The sequence below is a fragment of the Oreochromis niloticus genome, linkage group LG6 (assembly GCF_001858045.2).
Source record: "Oreochromis niloticus isolate F11D_XX linkage group LG6, O_niloticus_UMD_NMBU, whole genome shotgun sequence".
Taxonomy (NCBI): domain Eukaryota; kingdom Metazoa; phylum Chordata; class Actinopteri; order Cichliformes; family Cichlidae; genus Oreochromis; species Oreochromis niloticus.
The window spans coordinates 21,201,068-21,221,367 of NC_031971.2; the positions used below are offsets into that span (position 1 = coordinate 21,201,068).

The 20,300-nt window shown below is 40.4% G+C and overlaps 1 protein-coding gene across 8 annotated transcripts in view; it reads right to left on the bottom strand.

The window, feature by feature from the left end:
- The window catches only part of cabp4 (calcium binding protein 4), a 35,037-nt gene that overhangs the window by 3,300 nt on the left and 11,437 nt on the right, over positions 1–20,300 (bottom strand). For 7 of the 8 annotated variants that reach the window (XM_025907732.1, XM_025907728.1, XM_025907729.1 and 4 more), the window contains 4 exons: positions 14,420–14,450; positions 11,339–11,482; positions 4,037–4,146; positions 822–1,491 (listed from right to left, as the gene is read on the bottom strand). In XM_025907732.1, coding sequence (XP_025763517.1) covers positions 1,291–1,491; positions 4,037–4,146; positions 11,339–11,482; positions 14,420–14,450 — 486 coding nt within the window. In that variant the 3' untranslated portion in view covers positions 822–1,290. Of the gene's footprint in view, positions 1–821; positions 1,492–4,036; positions 4,147–11,338; positions 11,483–14,419; positions 14,451–20,300 lie in introns of those variants that run through there. The other variant, XM_005458749.4, reaches the window with a different exon arrangement.

A 20,300-nucleotide genomic window follows, 5' to 3' on the forward strand; every position in this document is an offset into this window, starting at 1 on the left:
GACTCTGTGCTGCCATGGTGAATTTCAATCAACTTTGCCATGGCACTTTAATTTGCTGTAATTAACACGCACGTTGTTGAATATGGCTTAAATAATTTGGCTGCTTGACATGTTTGGCAGCGTTTCATACAAAAGCCCTTCCTGACACAACCGCAAAAGGGGATTTGTGTCTCCAACTGGAATTAAACAGCTGACCTTTCACTTGCCAAGCAAACATGTAAATGACTACGCTACGGAGGAAATGTTTAGCAATAGCCAACCTAGTGGCAACGGAGAAAGGATGTTTTACATGCTGATGCACCAATTCAAGCAGGTTTTTGGGAGCCTTAAAGAGTAGATGTTACTTTATTGTGAAAACTGTGAGTGTAGATGAGACAGCTTTACCCTGATGGGAAGCCGAATTTCCAATGAAACTCAAAATTGCTGTAACTTGTCCAATCTGCCCCAGATTTCAGATTTGATAAGAGTCCCAGTCTCGACATATCTATGCTCCAATATTCACGGACACTTCAGACCTTGATGATGCTTAAGTAAAAAAAAAAAGAAAAAATGTAGAAGAAGCAGAAACTTTTACTTTTTTTACTTTTAGCTGCTCCTTTATTCACAAAGGTTCACCAAAGCAGGTAGTTCTACATGCAGTCAATCGTCTCCCTGTTTAGGTAAATGTAAAAATCGCTACACTGTGGAGCCACTTTAGTGTAAAAATTGTGACCCTTCATTTAAGAGCATCTCCTGGTGACACGGTGGTGAAACAGAAAATTGTTGATCGTCTAGAAAAGCTTAAAAAGTTAGGTGGAACTTGACACACACGCCTGTGATGTGGTGAAAGGATTTATATTTAATTTTTCTTGTATGTGGATGTGGTAAAACGGCTCTCTAGATGCACCTATAACATTTTAATGAAGCTGTCCAGCTTCTATGTTTCAAGTACATATAAGGAATTTTAGTAGCCTCGAATAATGTCAGAACAGAACAGAGCAGGCATCTTTAACTAAACATTTGGCACTAATTAAAGTTGGCACAGCTTAAAAAACTGACATGAAGGTGGGTTGCAAAGGAGGTTGCAGCAGAAGCAGCAACTGTGAGCAGAATAAGGTAAGGTAAATAATGTAAATGCATAAGATTTGCCAGTTGGGTACGTAGAGTATCAGCTGATATAGGCTGACAAAGTGATTAGCCTGCCTGAAAATCCACTGACGACAGAAGTCATACAAGTACCCCTGGCTAATAATGACACTGCACACCCATCCCCTGCGCTCACTTTTTCTGTTTTAAAATAATGATTCCCTTTCATATTTTTGCCTGAAGTCTGTCCTCTCCCACACAAGTCCCCAACCGCTCACCATCAAAGTCAATGTTGCCATCTTTGTTGAGGTCAATGTCACTGAGGATCTCCTCCAGCTCGCCTTTCTTCAGCTTCTCCCCGAGGAGGGTTTTCATGCCCTCCTTCAACTCATCAAATGTGATCTTTCCATCGCCATCACAGTCAAACTGCAGCGGGTAGGGTTAAGAGCAAGAGGGTCGGAGCACAAACATACAGTGAGCGAAGATGACGAATAATTAGACCATAGGTGAAGAGAACTGAGCACAATGCAAAGAACAAAAAGAAAAAATTAAATTACAAATTTGTTAGATAATGATGAAATCAAGCACTGGATACAGAACAACAATACAAGGAATAATAAGCAGAAGAGAAACAATAAAAGAAATTGAGTTTTGCATGGAGTATGTGGATGCAGATTGGCTGCGTGAGCTCTCTGGGAGTTTGAAAACAGCTTGAATGTGCAGATGGTTCAGCGCTGACTCATGAAATGTTAGTAGTTGAGAAAGGCTTTTGAAGAGACTCTAAGTTAGAATGAGCTGAAATTATTTCTCATTTGTTCAGCTTGAGTTTTGAAGCTCTCTATTCAGAAAAGGTGAGAGCTAATGTCCTATTCTCCACAAATTGATTCAAACACCAGAGCTGGAATTTCTGGTTTCTGACAGCAATGGTAATGAGTCAAAGACGAAACAGAGGAAACATTCATAACATACACCCAGGCCCACGAGTGGATAACGATATGCATTTTTGCAGTTTTCCCTGCATACACCACGACAGTGAATTTGAAATCAAACGTCAAATGTGTCTGAGGTTTAACCATGGGAGTTTAACAAAATCATAACAATAACCGTTTAGAAATCAGCCCTCTGGAGTCAACAGACCCACCGGTCCATCCAAATCACCAGTTTAAGATGACCTCGCAGCCTCCCTGAGTCTCCTGTGTCCAAAGTGCAGACTTCAAACTTTAAACCAATTTTTAACCCTAACATCCCAGATATGTGGATTTTACTGACAGTTTGATGCATAAAAGTCCTATAGCACAAAAACAGATTGAAGCGATGGTTATTTAATATCAGTCTTGCCTTCTTTTTCTGAGTGTAATCAGTGGTTTTTACCTTTGTGTATTTACATTCACGTCCACCTTCTTCATGGCATTCAACCAAGTTTTTGACTTGGTTGAATGCCATGAAGGCTTTTTGTAATAATTGAAATAATTCTGTGATCATCCACTTTGATTGTTTTCTGTGGTTTTTGTTGTGACTGAGCTGTCCAGTACATTCATTCATCTCTCTCACAGTTTCTCAAGAACAGTTTCCACAGACTCAAGAACAGTTTCTTCCCAAAGGCCATAACCAACCTTAACTCACACACGCACCGATAACACAGTCCCACCCCTTCATTTTCCAATTTCCCTCTATAAACCACCACTGTGCAATACTAAATTCTATGTGCAATAACCCGAACTGTATATACATAACACTATCTATTTACATATTTACTCTTTTACACCAGATTGTATATTTGTACATTTTACATATATTTATTTATGTTAATACTGTTCATATGTATATAGTGCTACAGAACTGTGCACCCCCCCTACATGTTTGCACTGAGTTGCAGATGCTCTGCATCTCATTGTACAACTGTATAGTGACAATAAAGGCATTCTATTCTATTATTTGTATTTTTTCAGCCTAATTGAATCATTTGGAATCAACTCCACTTCTTTAATCTGCTTAATTTGTCATGACATGAAATGACCAATAAATTTTAAGCCTCTGAAAATGGGGGAACTATCACTAAAAATGTCTTTAACTCATAAAGAATTAATACAATACTTCTGGTAAATTCAAGAGATTTGGGAGGCAAAACTACAAGAATTATATCGTTGTCCAAAACGTTATGGGCTCGGGTGTAAACTATATGTTGTTTGCCATTTGAATGTATCCACATACTGTATTTATTAAAAAGCTTCAAAAATAATTTCCAAATTGCAGCTCATATCCAATTTCTCTCTTGCTTTTCATAATAGAGAAAAAAGAGCGAGAAAAAAACACGAGGCTAAATTTACAACACAGATAAATGAATCTCAGTGGCCTGATGTACACTCTGATGTGTTCTCAGTTGAAATCATTAAGAGCACATTATCAGTGCTGTCTGTTTTGTGGTACCCATTAAAAACCTATCATTCTGTAATGTGGTAATGGGATGAACCCAGGTGTGCAAAGCTGTGCTTACAAATAACATCATCAACATCATCGCGCTTGTTTGGCTCGGCCACAACCGACGTCACACGAGGGCCCTGAGCCGCGGTTGTACCTGCTTCTGTGTTCGTGTCAAAGGAAACGACTCAATAAATATTTCCCACGTCAACGAGGCACCGCAGCATTTGAAGGCAACTCCGTTGAGAACAATTTTACAGGTGGCATGATGAAAAAATGTATTTAGAGTATAAACTGTGGGTCTCTGGACAGTGCAAACCAGGCTGCCTGAAAATCTCATCGATAGAAATATTTTTCTTTCTTATAAACCCTTTTCTTCTGTATCCTTACATAGAAAGCCCTCTTCCCTCAGCCTTTATTACAAGTAAGAGTCACACACTACTTGGCAATCTTTAAAGAAAGGTCGCACACTTCAAAAAACTGTCAGTACCGGGTCTAATTTACTTGCTTAAAGGAATATTTTTTTACACTTTCTGGCTGGAGACCCTTTTACCTGTTTGAAGGCACAGCGGAGCTCTTTCAGCCCGACCATATGAGCTGTCTCAGCCACCATCCTCGGCCCCATTAGCTCACAGAAATCATCAAAGTCTACATGACCACCCCCTGTAGAAAGACAGAGGACACACACACATTCACGTGAACACACACATTCACAGATATGCACAGAAAGACTGTCAAGAGTTACTTTGTGTGCTTCCCTTGTGAGGCTGTGGTGCACATACACTGTTCAAAAAAGCTGGTAAGGAGGAAGGAAAATTTTGAAAATACATCAGATCAATGGGGAAGAAAATCATGCTGGATATCTATACTGGTAAAGACTGGGGGATGTGTTAGGAATGAAAGGATGCCACATCGTTTGATGGAAATGAAGATTATCAACCCACATCCAGACAGCCCAAAAATCAAAGTAGAAATATGACTTGGCAAGCTAGTCCATTTTGACCAAATTTCATTGATGCAACTCATAATAGCAATCATTAGCTTGTATAGGCCCCACGTGTTTGCATGCCTGAGCATGCCTGACAACATCAAGGCATGCTCTTAATGAGATGACGGATGGTTTCCTGGGGGATTTCCTCACAGATCTGGACCAGGGCATCACGACCTCCTGAACAGTCGGAGCTGCAACCTGGCAGTGTTGGATGGACTAAAACAGACTGAAACAGTCCCAGAGGTATTCTATTGGATTAACGTTAGCCAAGTATGGGTACCAGTCGATGGTATCAACTCGTTCATGCTCCAGGAATTGTCTGCATACTCTCGCCACATAAGGTCGGGCATTGTCAGAGGAGGAACGATGGGACCCATTGCAGCAATCTAAAAATTGGTCTAAGGATGTCATTCTGATACCTAATGGTAGTCAGGGTGCTGGTGCCTGTAGAGGTCTGTGCGTCCCTCGATGCATGTGTCACTAGACCATCACTGACCCACCACCAAACTGGTCATGCTGAACAACTTTACAGGGACTATAATGTTCTCCCCGGCTTCTCCAGACCCATTTGGCACATTTAATTTTTTTTAACAGTGTAGGTGTTACGGGCACATGAAATATTTATTGATCAACATCTTGTGAGAATTTTGGTGACTTTTTTCTAGATATCATACTTAATCGATTTTTTGGGCAATGTGTTTGGGCTTTAAGGCCCGCTGCTAGAGACTCAGTGACTTTCACTTAAAATCAGTCTTCATTTAGCTCTGTTTTAGGCTGACCTGACCGACCAGCCTGCCAAAGACGGTGCACAATTGGAAAGCATGTCCCATTTAAAACCAGCATTAGTCCTCATCACCTGCTCTGATTAGATGGCCACGTGGTGCTAGGTTCACCCCCACTTTCTAGTGAAGAGTGGACATTTGCTGTGTATTCCACTTATTGCTGGTCTATGGACTGGAGTCTGATGTTGAGTGAAAGGGAAATAACTTGTTCAAACAAAGCTAAAGCTCCAACAGGACACTTCTCCATGTATGGCAGTTTAAAAAAAAAAAAATCCAAACAGACAGAGACTGGAAACTTGGCTTTAGCACTGTAAGCCAATTACAGAGGTACTAAGGAATACATTTCAGCCAAACTGATTTTAATCCTCTTTACCAACAGTAGCACTGAAGTAGCATGCTTTACTGTCCTGTCTTCTGACTATCACCAAGTTCCTGCTCATAGGCGGTCATCTGATTTTTGGGAATTTTTCTCTGTTATTGTAATGCCCTTGGACCTTAATTTGACTGTTGTTGTGATTTGGTGCTATATAGTCTATCTAGTCGCGCTTCCTGGTTATGATGTTTGTTTACTTTTTTGTCCAGTTTGTCCCAGTCTCATCTCAGTTTCGCCATCTGTGTGAGGTCTGGGTTTTTGTCTTCTGTCTGCATCAAGCTCGTGCGTCTTTGTCCAGGTCTCAGTGCCAGTCCTGTCTCCTGTCCCTGAGTCTGTTCTCTCTGTAGTTGTTTACGTGTCTGTGTCAGAGTCCAGCCTGCGTTTCTGTTCCCATGTTCTGTTACGTCCTGTTTTCTTTTGATAGCCTGTGTCTCATGTGCGTTATGTTCAGTTTTGCTCCCCTTGTCTCATTAGTCTGTGATTAGTTTTCAGCCGTCTCCACATCTGTTGCCTGTTACCTCAATATCCTCTGTGCATGTATATATTGTCTCAGTCTTCCCTTCATTTTTACATCCACACTTCCATTAGATAAGAACTATAGTCAGAAATAACGGGAGGAGAAATAACCTATAAAAGAGGTATATGATCTATAAAAAAAAGTTTTCCCAAAAATGTATGAAAAAGAAAAAAATATTTTATTTTATTACACATTTAACTGACCTGACAGGCTGAGAGAGCATATGTTACAGTTTAGGTGGTGCATCCTCAAAAGCGTGGACGCCTCTGGATTTAAAATAAGAACACTGAACTGAACTGAGTCAGATGATCAGACCATCAGGGTCAGGTCTGCTTTGTACACAGGAGCCTGAACATGGAGCCCTTCATATGTAAAATCATGTCGTAAAATTTAAAAATGAACACAATTCAATTTAGTTTTAATTATAAAGCGCCACATCAAAACAACAGTCTCCTCAAGCTGTTGTACTGTTAGGTAAAGATCCGACAATATTGGAGAGAAACAACACCCAACAACCCCCTATGAGTAAGCGCTCTGGCAACAGTAGGAAGGAAAAACTCCCTTTAAACAGAAAGACACCTCCAACAGAGCCAAGAGGGGAGGAAGACAGGGCAAAGGCACAAGAACAAGAGTTCAGGGTCACCTGATCCACCCCTAACTATATGCTTTATTAAAAAGTAAAGTTTTAAATCTAGGAAGCATGTCTGTCTCCCATATCCAAACTGGGAGCTGGGTCCACAGAAAACGGCCCTGAAGGGTCTGCCTCCCATTCTACTTTTAAATATCCAAGGAACCACATGTAAGCCTGCAGTCTGAGAGCAAAGTGCTCACTGGGGTGATATGGTATTATGAGATCTTTAAGATAAGATGGGGCCTGATTAATCAAGACCTTGTATGCGAGGATTCTGGATTGAAAATACTGAACTGAAAGGGCTCAGTGCTGGCCAGTTTTTGCTTGGGGCTTTGCTCCTGCATTTTGGACCAATTGAAGACAAACAAAGAAGGACTTGGGAATGCAGGTAAAGACTGAATTACATTAGAAAAGACAGGAGGAAATTTGCTAATAGAATTTACCAAGAGTTCCAAGTTATTAGCCAATAGTATTAGTTTGACCTTTTTCAGTATTTCTTAGATAAAAGAAGCCAGACTGGTTGAGCTTAGAGAAATGAGATTAAAGTTAAAATGCTGGTCAAAGGAAGATCTGTTTTCGCTCATCTTAAAGCTTTCCTGGCTGTTCGGGTTGCTGTTCTATTCTTTACATCACCTCCACTTTCTCACGCTGTCAGACTCAGTGCTGGCATCATTACTCTAGTCCAACCATTTTCTTGCCCACCCTCTCCGAGCCAATCAGCCTCCATTCTGTGTGCTTTAAATCTCATTGCTCTTCTGTCATTCTGCCTTTCAGACTTCCATTCGTGCTACCCGCTCCATCCAAGCCTCCATCATCATCTTCACCATCACTAGACTTCAAGTCCTGTCTTATTTCTATCATTTTTCAGTATTTGCCCTACTGTGACCATTTAACTGAGTCTAATCACCAGGTAGGTTTTATTTAAATTCTGTATCTCAATAAATCATGTTCATTTTTATTTCCTCAAATGATCTCTCCTTATTGAGGTATATTGAGACGGAACAGCTGAGACCCACACTATCAACCAATCCAAAGCTTCAACTTTGTTTTTCCCAGACATTTTTACTTGATAGCATGGCTGTTTTAAGAGACCTGGATACAAAGCTGTAGCTGTCCAATGTATATTTCCCAGAGACCACAATATTTACATAAGTGTATAGCTGGCCTAACGTAACTTAAGCTTGTTATGAAAATTTTTATGAACATCCTCGGTGCATCAGCTTCGTGTGCTCACTGTGTTGACTTCCTCAGCCAGTTTGATTGCTCTCCATGGTAATTATCAAAACAGACTGATACAGTGGGATGGCTCGTGTTATTAGTTCGACAAAAGACAGGCTTATTTGATAGTGTGGACCAGTAGGCTTTGTCTTCTTTCATTATCTGGATCTTGTTGGACGGAAAAAGCTCTTTCAATAAAGCCACGTGGTCATTTTGTGGTTCAAAAATTTAATCAGTACTCCGAGTCTGCTGAGAGAGAGAATCGCAACAAACTGCCCGAATGAAAAACGCTGTAAATGATGCTGAATCATGAGGCTAATGGATAAAACTGCTGCCTACCACAATAGCAGCGGCAGGATTTTTACATAAAAACCTACTTTTGGCAATTAATTCTCTGATTTTCGGGTTGGTAAAGGATTTTCATGCTTGCCTCAAGGTAAAATGTTTTTTTTGGCTGACTGGCTTTACCCTTGTGAAGCAGCTGTCTGGGGGATTCCTGACACAGCCTTGAAGAATTTCTGAGCCTTAAGTGGGTCAGTCTGAGATCACAGGGTTGAGAAAACTCCACCAAAAGCCTTAGGAGATTATGATTATTTTTAATTGATAGTGTAATGGTTGTTCTCGAAAAAAAAGTGGATGAATTTCATAATCAATCTAGAGGGATTACACTACAGAGGACGAGCTTAGAATATCTAAAAGCTGACAGCACCTTAGTGATCAAACCAAAGCCACACTCAACACAGAGTATGAGGCATAAAATATAACACACAGCTGCAACCTCTAAAGGCCTGGTGTGCTCAATATTTCTCTTAAGGTTTTCCTTTTAGCTACAGATGGAAAAAGTTTCTCTACACTGTGTGAGGCATCACTTCATCTATTTTCTGGTTCCTGTTATATACGGATGTGCAAAGCTTCACATGTGAGTCACCCTTTTCATGGCTGCAGTTTTACACCTTGTGACAGTAGTGATTAAAGCGCGAGTCATTTTTTTCCCCCTTTACATGTTTAGCTGTATTTGCTGCATGAGTTTTAGTTCACTTTTTGCAGGGGTGCACATTAGATGGAGATATTCATGAGAGCGAGGTTAATCTTGCCACAACAATATCCTTGTTGGTGTCATTCTAAGAATCTAATCAGGATATTATTTACACTGGGGACACCGGCTGAACCTAATTTACTAGCTGGTATAGGAGAGGAAGCCAGCTGCACTCCGGTCCCCGAGGATCACAGCTGAAAAAAAACAGCCTCATTGGATCAGGTGTGGTGAAGATGCTACTGACTCACAGTCCAGTATTATTCTTATTATCTATTAGGACAAAAGCAATGGCCCACCCACACATTACACCTACAGGAGCTGCTAGGCCATGGAAACATGTCAGGAAGCTTATGCCACACAGTTTTTGTGCTGATCTTAATGACAGAGGAGGTTTGGAGCTCTGTAGTAATTGAGTCAGCAAAGCGTTGCCGTCTTTTACACACTATCCAAGGACCTGTCTGTGTAACTTTACATGGTCTGCTACTGCCACATGGTCTTGAAATAGCTTCCACTTCCAGTTGATTGTGGAGTATTTAGGAAATTCACTAAATGCCTTCTTACAGAGATCGCATCCGGTTACATTACCACTCAGTGAAAAAACCCATGTTTGTAAAGACAGACTGTGTGGACTGAAAACACCTGAATTCAAAGATTAAGAGGTGTGGCCTAATACTTTTGTCCATATGGTGCATCTTTTCATTCTTTTCATTCATTCATTCATTCATTCACATTTTTCTGGTTGCTCTGCACTAAGTCACAGTAGTATTTTTAAATTATTCCCGAGTCAAGGCTATTTTTAAAGCAGCTACATACAAATACAGAAAAGAAATATCAAAGTTTTCTGCCGTAATGATATTGAGTCATCCAATTTTGCAGTGAAAACACTTACATAATATGTTTTTTAACAATAAAAGCAAGAAAACTGTGTCTCTGTGGAAATATGTAATGCATTTTTTCTCATTGTTTTGGTGTCTGTGTTTGTTTGACAGCAGCTGAAAGGCTGAGCTTCGGTTGTGAAAATCAACAGGGGAAAAAGAAAGAAAGAGCAAGGAGCATGGTGGTATTTTAATGGACCGAAATGACATTTGCTGGTAAATGTGTGTCCTTTAATGATCTGTAGCTGATCTGACATTAGCGCTTCATTTTTCCTAGTAAAGATTGAACTGTTTGTTTGGTCACTTGTGCAGGCAAAGGTGAAGGTAAGATAAGACGGATACTTTCATGTGGGTTGTTATTGTTCCGAGTAAGTGGTTCTTGTGCATTTTATCAGTTTGCTGCCTGGTATTATTATGCAGTGCATAAAACATGAAGCATACTCTACCAGGAGTCACCCCACAGCTCTAAAATCTAACTTAAACTTGGTCAAGCTATAGTGCTGTCATCAGAAATGGATGTTACCTCAGATCATGGTTTAGAGGATTAAAGTTTCCTTCCCCACTGCATCTTTTTTCTTGCCTTTCACATGCATTCAGTGGGAGCCAATTAAAACTCCAGAAAAACACACATCATCAAAGTGAATGCAATTAATTGAATTGCTATGCATATTATGTTGTGTTATTGCATATAAATATGATGTTTTATTTATAGGAGAATAATTATGCTGCTTCTTATTTATGGAGAAATATAATCTGCTCAAATAATGCTATACACAAACATGAAAACAAGAGTTCTCATGATGTGCAGATGTGCTGATATTGGGCTTCAAAGCATACAATAGTAAATATTATGATAATCCTAATAATTGCAGATAGTAGCATGATCTGTGTGAAAAATCCTGGCCGTCCACTGAATTTTATGTATAGTCTTAATAGAACTTTTTGGATTTTCTGAACAAAGGTTGTTTTGACATCGGGTAGGTGTTACAGATTACTTCACTCCAGGCTATGGCAAAATTCTAGCTGCAAAGATGATTCACCTTAAACTTTCAACACTTACCACACACATATCTGCTTCTCGATCGTTCAGAAAAGAAGGCAGAGGCAAACAACATTAAGGGCAGCGGGAGAAAGATTAAGTGTAAACACACACTTCTACATGTAGACTAACACTCGTACACCCCCAGCACCTGCAGCATGAGGACCATTAATCAGCTTGCTAAAACGTCTTGAATGTCCCCAACTCCAAAGGCAAACACAAGGTCCTCAAGGACTCACAGGAAAGAACACAAGCACGTAGGTTTGTGCAGGCACTCGACTCACACATTCACACCTGCACTCTACTGAAAGATCCATCAATTATGCACGCGTGCTTTAGCCTCTTAGGGAGAAATGGGTCCTTATAGATGCACACTGCCAGATAAATACTTACATTTCATCTTGATTTGCTGGATGATCTCAATGAGCTCCATCTCTGTAGGCATGTAGCCCATGGTCCTCATGCAGTCTGCGATGTCTTTGTAATGGATGAAGCCATCCGCATCATAGTCAAATTCCTTAAAGGCCTCCTGAAGCTCTGACAGACACATAAACAAATGACATCGATTGCAGCAAACCATAAAGTTGGGTTTTCCCAAGAGTCAAACGTGCATGCACACACCCACACACACAATGTGCAGATACAAGCAGAAGTCTGAGCTTTAGTGTGTGATAGGTGTGTGTTTAAAGGTACGTGTCTATGATTCTGGAGACAAATGTTGCATTTTGCAAATAAGTTATTGTACAAAATGCAAAGTTATTGCGCTTTCAAGGAGATTCTGGCAGTATGGTGGGAATGTAACACTGATGAACTGAGAATATTGTCTAATGGTGAAAAGGATATTTTAAGAATCTCCTCAATCCCACAGATAGACTTTCCATCAAGGAAGGAGAGTCTGTGGAGTGGGTGCTTTCATACTACAGAATCCTCCATCCAAAATAGACAGTACGACCCAGAATGAGTGACTGAGTCCAGAAACTATTCTCTAAAGTGTTTACAGAGGTCAGGACAGAGAGTCATTTTCCTGTAGGCTTCTATAGGATTTTTTTGCCACTTGCTATCAGCATCTGCTGGCCTTCAGATAGAATGCAGGTTTAACGCTCTTGTACACTGGCTTAAGTTTTCCAACCTGCAGGTACGTCTAGTTTCGCACTGTTTAATGTGGAGCCTGCAGACTAGATCACTGTCTGGGAAACTAGCTCTTAATGTAGGTTAAATGTGTATGACTTTGGTACAAAGAATTGATAATTTGTTGCCTGTTTCCAGCAGGGATTACTGAACAAAGGGCAGCACATCTGAAGTAAAAAAATGATAAAACATAAATAAATAAATGTATTCTGAGGTGTAGCCCAAACTTGGAATACATGTTAAAAAATAGTCTTCCCCTTGTGTGAGTGTGGTGACACAGAATTTAAGCAATATTGAAACACATCCCTCACTCCCAGGTTGTCACATATGGATATTTAAAAAGGAAGCACATGACATCAGATTTATAGCACAGAGAACCCATCATTTTTCAGCATGAATCTTGTGAAAACTAATATTTAAGCCCAAACCACGATCTTTTGCTTTTGACAGATCTTTTGACAAAATTGTGATACACTTCACCACCAGTGGAAATGTGGATTTTATAGAGGTCCTCTCGGTGCCTGAAGCTGCAGCAGCCCCAGCACCATAACACGGACACTGTATCTTTTTACTAGCTGGGATAACATTCTCATTTTAGGTTTGACAGCATTTCTAGTATTCAATGGCAGATGGCTTGAATGTAAATTGAGGCTCCGGTTTGGGGAAGGCCTCAGAGGGGACTGGTGGTGCTTCCCACGCTGGGCAGATCCCCAAAGAAGGCATCCCCCGGAAGCAATAATGACTGTGCATTACAAAGGTCAAACACTGTTGCAAAAATACAACTGGCAGGAATGCTTGGAACCAGTAGATTGGGAGGAAAAATTGCTGTATCCAGGGAGGAATGAACATCATTTGGTTGTAAAGAAGGGGCTTGAGCTGTAAAACCTGGCCACGTGTTAATGGAAGCTGCCCTGGCACCCTCATGCCATGAAGGTTAGGTGTTGTATTTGGCAGAAAAGGGGTAGTGTAGAAACAAACTGGCATCCCAGTGCCAAGAGGTTTGCAGCTGCATTTTGCAAAGAAGGAAACAATGGGGTAGAAATGGCATCCCGGTGCTGAAAAAAGAATGCTAACTCAGCACTATTTGCATTGTTTTTTGGAAAGGAGAGATAGTGGAGCAACAAACTGGCAACCCGGTGCCAGTAATGTTCATTGTTTCTGCATTTTGCGAATGATGGACAGATGGCAGAGAAAACAGCACCTGGTGCCAGAAAGGTCTGCAAAGAAAGAAACGGAAACTGAGAAACTGGCATCCTGGCATAAGGAATGTTTGCTGCTGCGTTTGCAAATCAGCAATATGGGAGAAGAAAACTGACATTCCAGTTCCAGAAAAGTTTGCTGCTACATGATGCAAAGGAGTGATAAAAGGGAGAGTGGATTCATTACTGCTTTTGCAAAAGAAGGATAGATGGCAGAGAAATTAGTATCCCGGTGGCAGAAAAGTATGCTGCAGCATTTTGCAAAGGGAGGCTAGAGAACGAAGAATCTGGCATCCCAGTGCCAGAGTGGTTTGCTGCTGCATTTTACAAACAAGGGAACAATAACAGTGAAACTGCCATCCAAAAACTTTGCTTCTGCACTTTGCAAAAGAGAGATAGAAAACAGCAAAACTGACATCTTTGTGCCAGAAATTTTTGATGTTTAGATATGCACAAGTTGAATGATAGTGGGCTAGGTTAAGTCTAAATCCTTAATGGAAAAATATTTTTGGGAGACCTTACTGGAGCATGGCAATGACGTGTCTTTTGAGTCCAGTACTGAGGTGTGTCGGCTTTTCAGGTAACTCGCCCAATCTGAGGGCCAAATTCACAGCAATGGGAGTGGAGCTGTGACGAGCTTTGCTAGGGGGGGATCTTCCTGAAATTCACGGAGGTGGCGAGCGGCCAGAGTCACTTAATATCTGGATAGAGATGGATTGATGGATGGATGTAGCAGACCGGGTTGTCGGGCAGCAAGAGAAACTGCTGGAAGGTTCCCCGGGATGGCCGGTGGCATACGATGAGTTAAATTCTCCTACTCTTATAAGATAAGCAGCGTTAAAGTCCTTCTAGAGAACAAACAGCTTGTAGAGCCGGGAGGGGTCACATATAGATAGAGAACTGGAAGGGGCATGGGTAGAGGTGTAGTCCCACTCCTGAAATTCTGATAAATTATCTACAATTAGAAAGGGAATATTTGACACTGTGGGATGTGAACACTTTGAAGATTCACGGGATTTTGTATAGTAAGGTGGTGCCTCTCATAGAAGTATTGCCATCTTGTCTAGAGTTAAGTACTCTGGGGTGTGTATTGACTAGTAATTTATCATGTGCTTGCGTTGCAATTACACCTTCAACAACATCTTACCATCTATCTCCAGCGGCATCAGCTGCCTCTCCTGCACAGCAGAGGAAAGAAAACAACAGTTGAAATGATTACAACAGTATCAGAACGGGGGATATGAAATCAGGCTGGCTTTAAAGCTGTGAATTCTCCTGAGAATCATCCCAGTGATCATCTGTTTTTGACTACCAAATTAGAATAACATGCATATCATGTCAGCACTGCTGCTGCATGCTGACAGTAAACTCTAATGGGATTTAACCCAGCGACATGTCTTGCTAATTTGCAAAATGACACACTAGTGTACGCGCACGTGCATACACAAACACAGCATCTTGAGGGAGACCCAGCATTGTGTGAATATACACCCATGCACAGCCATAACATAACAGTGAGCTGCAGAAACTCTGCACTGTCACAAAGAAGCACAGGTATGTTTAAGCAAAAATACACATGTGCTCACACACAGAGACACACACACATGCACTTGACACAAGATATATAATTTGCATATAGCCGCGTGTGAAACATTCAGTATTCTGTGCCTTGTTTTGACAATTGCTCAGGGTGATCTCTTTTTCTCCTTTTTTTTCCTCTAACATTTCCATATTTTCAGAGTGAGGCAAAGCTAGAAGCTAGGAACAAAATCTCTATCTAGTCATTAAGAATAATAGATGACAGTGAAATTTAGGTGTGCTGACTGCTTAAAATAGTAATATGTTGTTATATGTTTGGCTACAGACAGGCAGTTTTAATGAAAAGACATTATGATTGTGAAATCAATTGGAATACATATCCGAAGGCAAGAAATGCAGACTTAAAAGGATGGGCTTTGTGGTTTGGCAGTTTTGCAAGAATCCATCACACACTACAATATGCAAGCCCTTGAAAAAAACAACAACTTAATAGTCACATATCACATGCCTTAGTCCTTGAGAGAGTGTTCTAATTAGCACATTTGTAAACATGTGCTGATTTGAATTTGCATAAAAAAGAGCTTAGATATTAAAAGATCACACTGAAATGTCATTAATCATCCTGTAGATGCACTGAGATGATGTGTGCTTAGCGAGATGGTTGTGCCACAGTGTTTTGACTCGAGGGCTTGCAAACTGTGTGCAACTCTACTGCAGAAGCATCGTCCACGGGGGGAAAAGCAAGAAACATGCTAACTCAGTCATCTTACAGAGCAATGGAGACTGACATATGGAAATGCTGCTTAGCAAAAAGACACCAGAAGCCCGAGGATATCTGGAAGTTCAAAGAAACAAGACTGAGATGACAGCTTCTAAAAACTTTGATTACGTACAGAACAAATGTTGGCTGATTTGCTGTGGGCTTGTGTTTCAATACTTTGACTTGGGATTGGAAAGGCTCAGTACAAAAATTATGAGATAAAAGCACATTACAAGAGGTTCAACTATCAAATCAAAACTATCCATGTAACTATTCACTTGAATATTTCTTGCCTCCCACAAATTTTTATGGATCGTCCTCAAACTTCACAATAATATACTGGGGCTTGGGGGGCATAAGGGCCTTGGATGTCTAAGCATTTGACCCTGACTTTCCTTGTTTGTACTGAAGGTCAAAGTAGACCTAAAAAAATTCAAGAAACCATCATTAAATGAAAGGGCGTGGAGCGAGCTGTACAACACACTATCTTTTCAACACTTTCCAGGCGTATAGGCACAGACCACCCTCACTAATTTCTGCTGCACACTCAGTCATTTTGTTCTATAGGCAGGCCTGAATTATAACAGAAACCGCTCAGTTCAGAAAAAAAGAGCTTCAAGCGTTACTCCTCGTCAGCTTTTAAGGGGTAGAGAATAAAAAAAAAGCTGCATATCATGCAGAAGAGAGACACTGTTGAATTTCAGTTGCTTCTAATTAGTTTCATATTCTTCATGTATAAAAAATACTTCACCCCAGAACCCATGCCACCCTTGCTTGTGAGCTATTACAGTTTAAAGTTTCACCTTTGCTTTTAATCAAGTGTCTGTTTTCATTACTCTACTGTTACTTTTATGAAGGCAAACCGTTCTTCAACCTTGAGTTGTTCATTTTTTTAAATGCTCGAAAACTGAGAGATAAAAAGGGAAATCAGAGCGGCACGGGGAATGAAATGCAAAGAGAAGTGCAATATTTTTCTTCCTAATGCATGTTGGCACTCAGCGTGTCTAATTCATAAATCATACAAGGTCATCCCGTTCAAGTGCACAATAGCATCAGGAAAAGGCGCCCCTCGTTTATTTGGAAGCTGCGCCGCATGGCGGGCGTTCAAATGATTATTCACTGTGCAAAATTGCCAGCAAGAGTTGTAACATAAATGCGACGTCAAGATGCAATTGCACCATGAGTTATATTACTAAATGTGGGCTCTACCTAAAACATTAAGGCACTAGTGATTTATACAACGCTTTTAAGTTGTAAAACAGTCATTGCATAAAAAACAAAAACTCAATAGCGCCAGTAGAGCTGCACCACTGTTTACCATGCACAGGATCCTGCAACCACAAAAAGGCATGTTCAGATAGCAAGGTCAACATATTAATTAGATTTTTTTTTTCATCCAGAAATGATTAGTCCGCATGCAACTCAGGCTCTGAATTCATCCGTCAGAACAAGCCCATTAATGGTTCATTTCATTTTGTCTGCCTTCATGTGGCCCACTGAGCAGCACACCGCTTTGTAAGCATGACGCATGTACACATATGAGAAGTACGTTGATGCTTCACATTAGCATGCATCAGCATCGAAGTGAAAAGGCTCTCAAAAAACCACAAAGCAGTGACATTACGGGCATGGTAAATGCCCCCCGAGTACAGTGCGATTTGCTTTGCATTCAACTGTGCTTCTGTCTGATGTGCACATGTATCAGTTGTCTTTCTTCTTCTCTCTGCCAGCCGCTTGTTCGATTAGATCTGATGAAGGCTGACAGGGAATCTTGCTACTTGTGTTGAGATTAGGAAGGCTGCAGGATATATGGTCTCTCTACCTCAGTGTCCAAGCATCACTTGTAAATTCAAACATTAGACCGCCACGGTAAAACAAGCTAGATCAGTCATGGCAGGTGACGTAGTGAGTCGGAGAGGAGTGTAAAATTGTCCGCGGTAGCCCAAGGTCATGGTGAGATGTTCTTCCTTTTCCAATAAATGGGTTGGAACTCTGAAACAGTCCAGGTAGTTATTAGGAGATCGAGTTATGCAACATCTTTAAATGTTCGTAGGCACACAGCTCCTCTTGGGGTGGGTTTCATTTACAGGAAATTCTTCTCATGTGTGTGTTTAAAGATTAATCTAGCAGTTAGAGAAACAATTTGGTTTGCAGTTAAATGACCTTTTAACTTAATATGATTACTTGTGACAGAGGCCAGCTTCACAAAAAATAAGTAAAGTAAAAGTACATTTTGTAGCATTCACTTGCTGCCCTCTTTTCTCTGCAGACTCAGTGAATATTATGACTGCGAAAGGGAAAAAGTGGTGCTCGGCTCTAGTACAAATTTTTTCTCAATGGCCACTCTCAGCATTGTCACAAATGAGTCTCCTGTGGCATAGAAAGCAGTTTTTCCATTGACCATGACTATAAAATGGAAGTCTGTAAAACAGCAGACAGTCAGGACTAAGCTGCAAACAAGGTTTTGTTTTGTTTTTTATTCTTTCAACTTAAAAAAAGAAAACTAGCTTTCTAGTGTAGAAAAGTGAGATTTGCTGTTTATGGGAGAGGTGATGACACACAGTTGGGGAGATGGGGGGAAAAATAACACAGAGGAAAACCTATAACTTTGTTTTTTTGGTTTAGGCTCCAGCGGAGAGCAATTTACTCCAACCTTTGAGCCCAGTAACCAGCCCAGTGCCCCAAAATGCTGCAATTTTGGGGCACTTACTGAAACATATTTGTCACACAATTTGTCACAATGAAATGTTTCAGATCACCAAAGAAATTGTAATATTAGACAAAGATAACCCAAGTAAATACAAGTTTTTAAATGATGATTTCATCTACTAGAAAAAAGCAGCTATCCTAAACCTACCTTGCCCCGTGTGAACATGTATTTGCCTCCTACACATAATAACTGGCTTTGCCACCCTTGGCAGCAAGAACTGCAATCAGACATTTATGTAATGCGACAATGAGTCTTTAACGTCACTGTTTGGGCCACTTTTCTTCACAGAATTCTTTTGTTTCGCTCACACAGTATTTTCCAAGTATGGACAGCTTGTTTCAGGTCAGGCCAAAGCATCTCAATATGATCTAAGTCCAGACTTTGACTAGGCTACTTTTGTTTTCTCAGATGTGGACTTGCTTTGGATCATTGTCCTGTTGCATAATTCAGCTTCAGAGCAGGAACTAATGGGTCTCCTTCAGGATTTTCTGGTAGAGGGCAGAATTCGTGGTTCCATCAGTTACGACAAGACGTCCAGGTCCTGAAGCAGCAAAGTGGCCCCAGGCCATCCCGCTACCGCCATCATGTTTGACTGAGGGTGTGATGCTCTTTTTATGAAATGCTGTGTTAGTTTTGTAATGGGTAATGGGATGCAAACCTTTGAAAAAGTTCTACTTGTGTTTTGTGGATCCACAGAATATTTTCCGAGAAGTCTTTGAGATCATGAAGCTGTTTTGGGGCAAATGTGAGGTGAGTCTTTGTGTTGTTTTGGGTCAACAGTGGTCTTCTTCTTGGACGTTTCCAAAGTGTGGTTCTTTAGATGTTGTTCTGGGTTCTTCTGCGACCTCTTGGATGAGTCGTGGATTTGTTCCTGGAGTAATTTTGGTAGGCTGTTTTAAGTTTTCTCCTTTCGTTGCTCTCACCGTGATATACTAGATATAACTTTGTAACCCTTTCCTCCACTGACAGATGTCAATGACTTTTGAGTTTCTTGTATTATATAATGATGTGTCATTATACAAAAACTGCATTTTGTATTTAGTTGGTTTATCTTTGCCTAATATTAAAAGTTTTTTGATGATCTGAAACACGTAAGTGTGACAAATATGCAAAAAATACAACAAATCAAGACACTGCAAATACATTTTCACTGTGACTATGGCTTCAGGTTTGGGAGGATCATCTCTGTTACAGTTTTTAATGAAAAGGACAACTTTGTTCTCACACTTGAAAACATGTGCAACACCAGCATTCCCCGTCTAATCTACCAGCTGCACGACAAATTTAATGCAGCCTATAATCCTGCCGAGGGAACGTTTACTTTTCTCAGAACAATTAGATATCCTCTCCTGGGCAAATCACTAATGTCATCTATTCATGCATCATGGATATTGGCTCATTAGGAAGACTGACTAGTAATGTCCACAGTTATATTCATGAACATTATGAACCGACTCTTCCCATCATTACTCTGTACATACCTGAGACGGCTGAGAACTGTACTCAAATTAAATCTTCAAAGGGTTGAATTTGTCTGTACTTTGTGGTCTTTAATTCCTCGATGTGTCTCCAAAATGACTATAGCTGAGTATTGTCACATCTGATATAAATAGTCCTAATCTTGTCTAAAAAAACGCAATTATAATAGACTCTCTGCTTATCAGGTTTTAGTGATCTAGTAGTCTTTTTCTCATATAATACATGAGAAGAACTTTACTATTTGTTCAGGAGCCTTGAACATGGCATATGTCGAAACAAATCATTGTATGTTATGATTTTATATAGTGCTTCATGTGTAAATCAGCTAACATTTCCAACAAAAATCAGGATGGCTGTGCATCGTTTCTTGGCTCATGTCCATTTGTAATTTTCTGAAATATTCTGTAACATCCTGCAGGGACCTGGGATCATGGTATCAGCCGTGAAAAGAGCCAATTCTTAACCCGAGCCAAGCAGAGCATTACTGGAAGATGACACAGAGTCTAGGCATTAAATCATTTGTGAAATTATTGGAGTGCT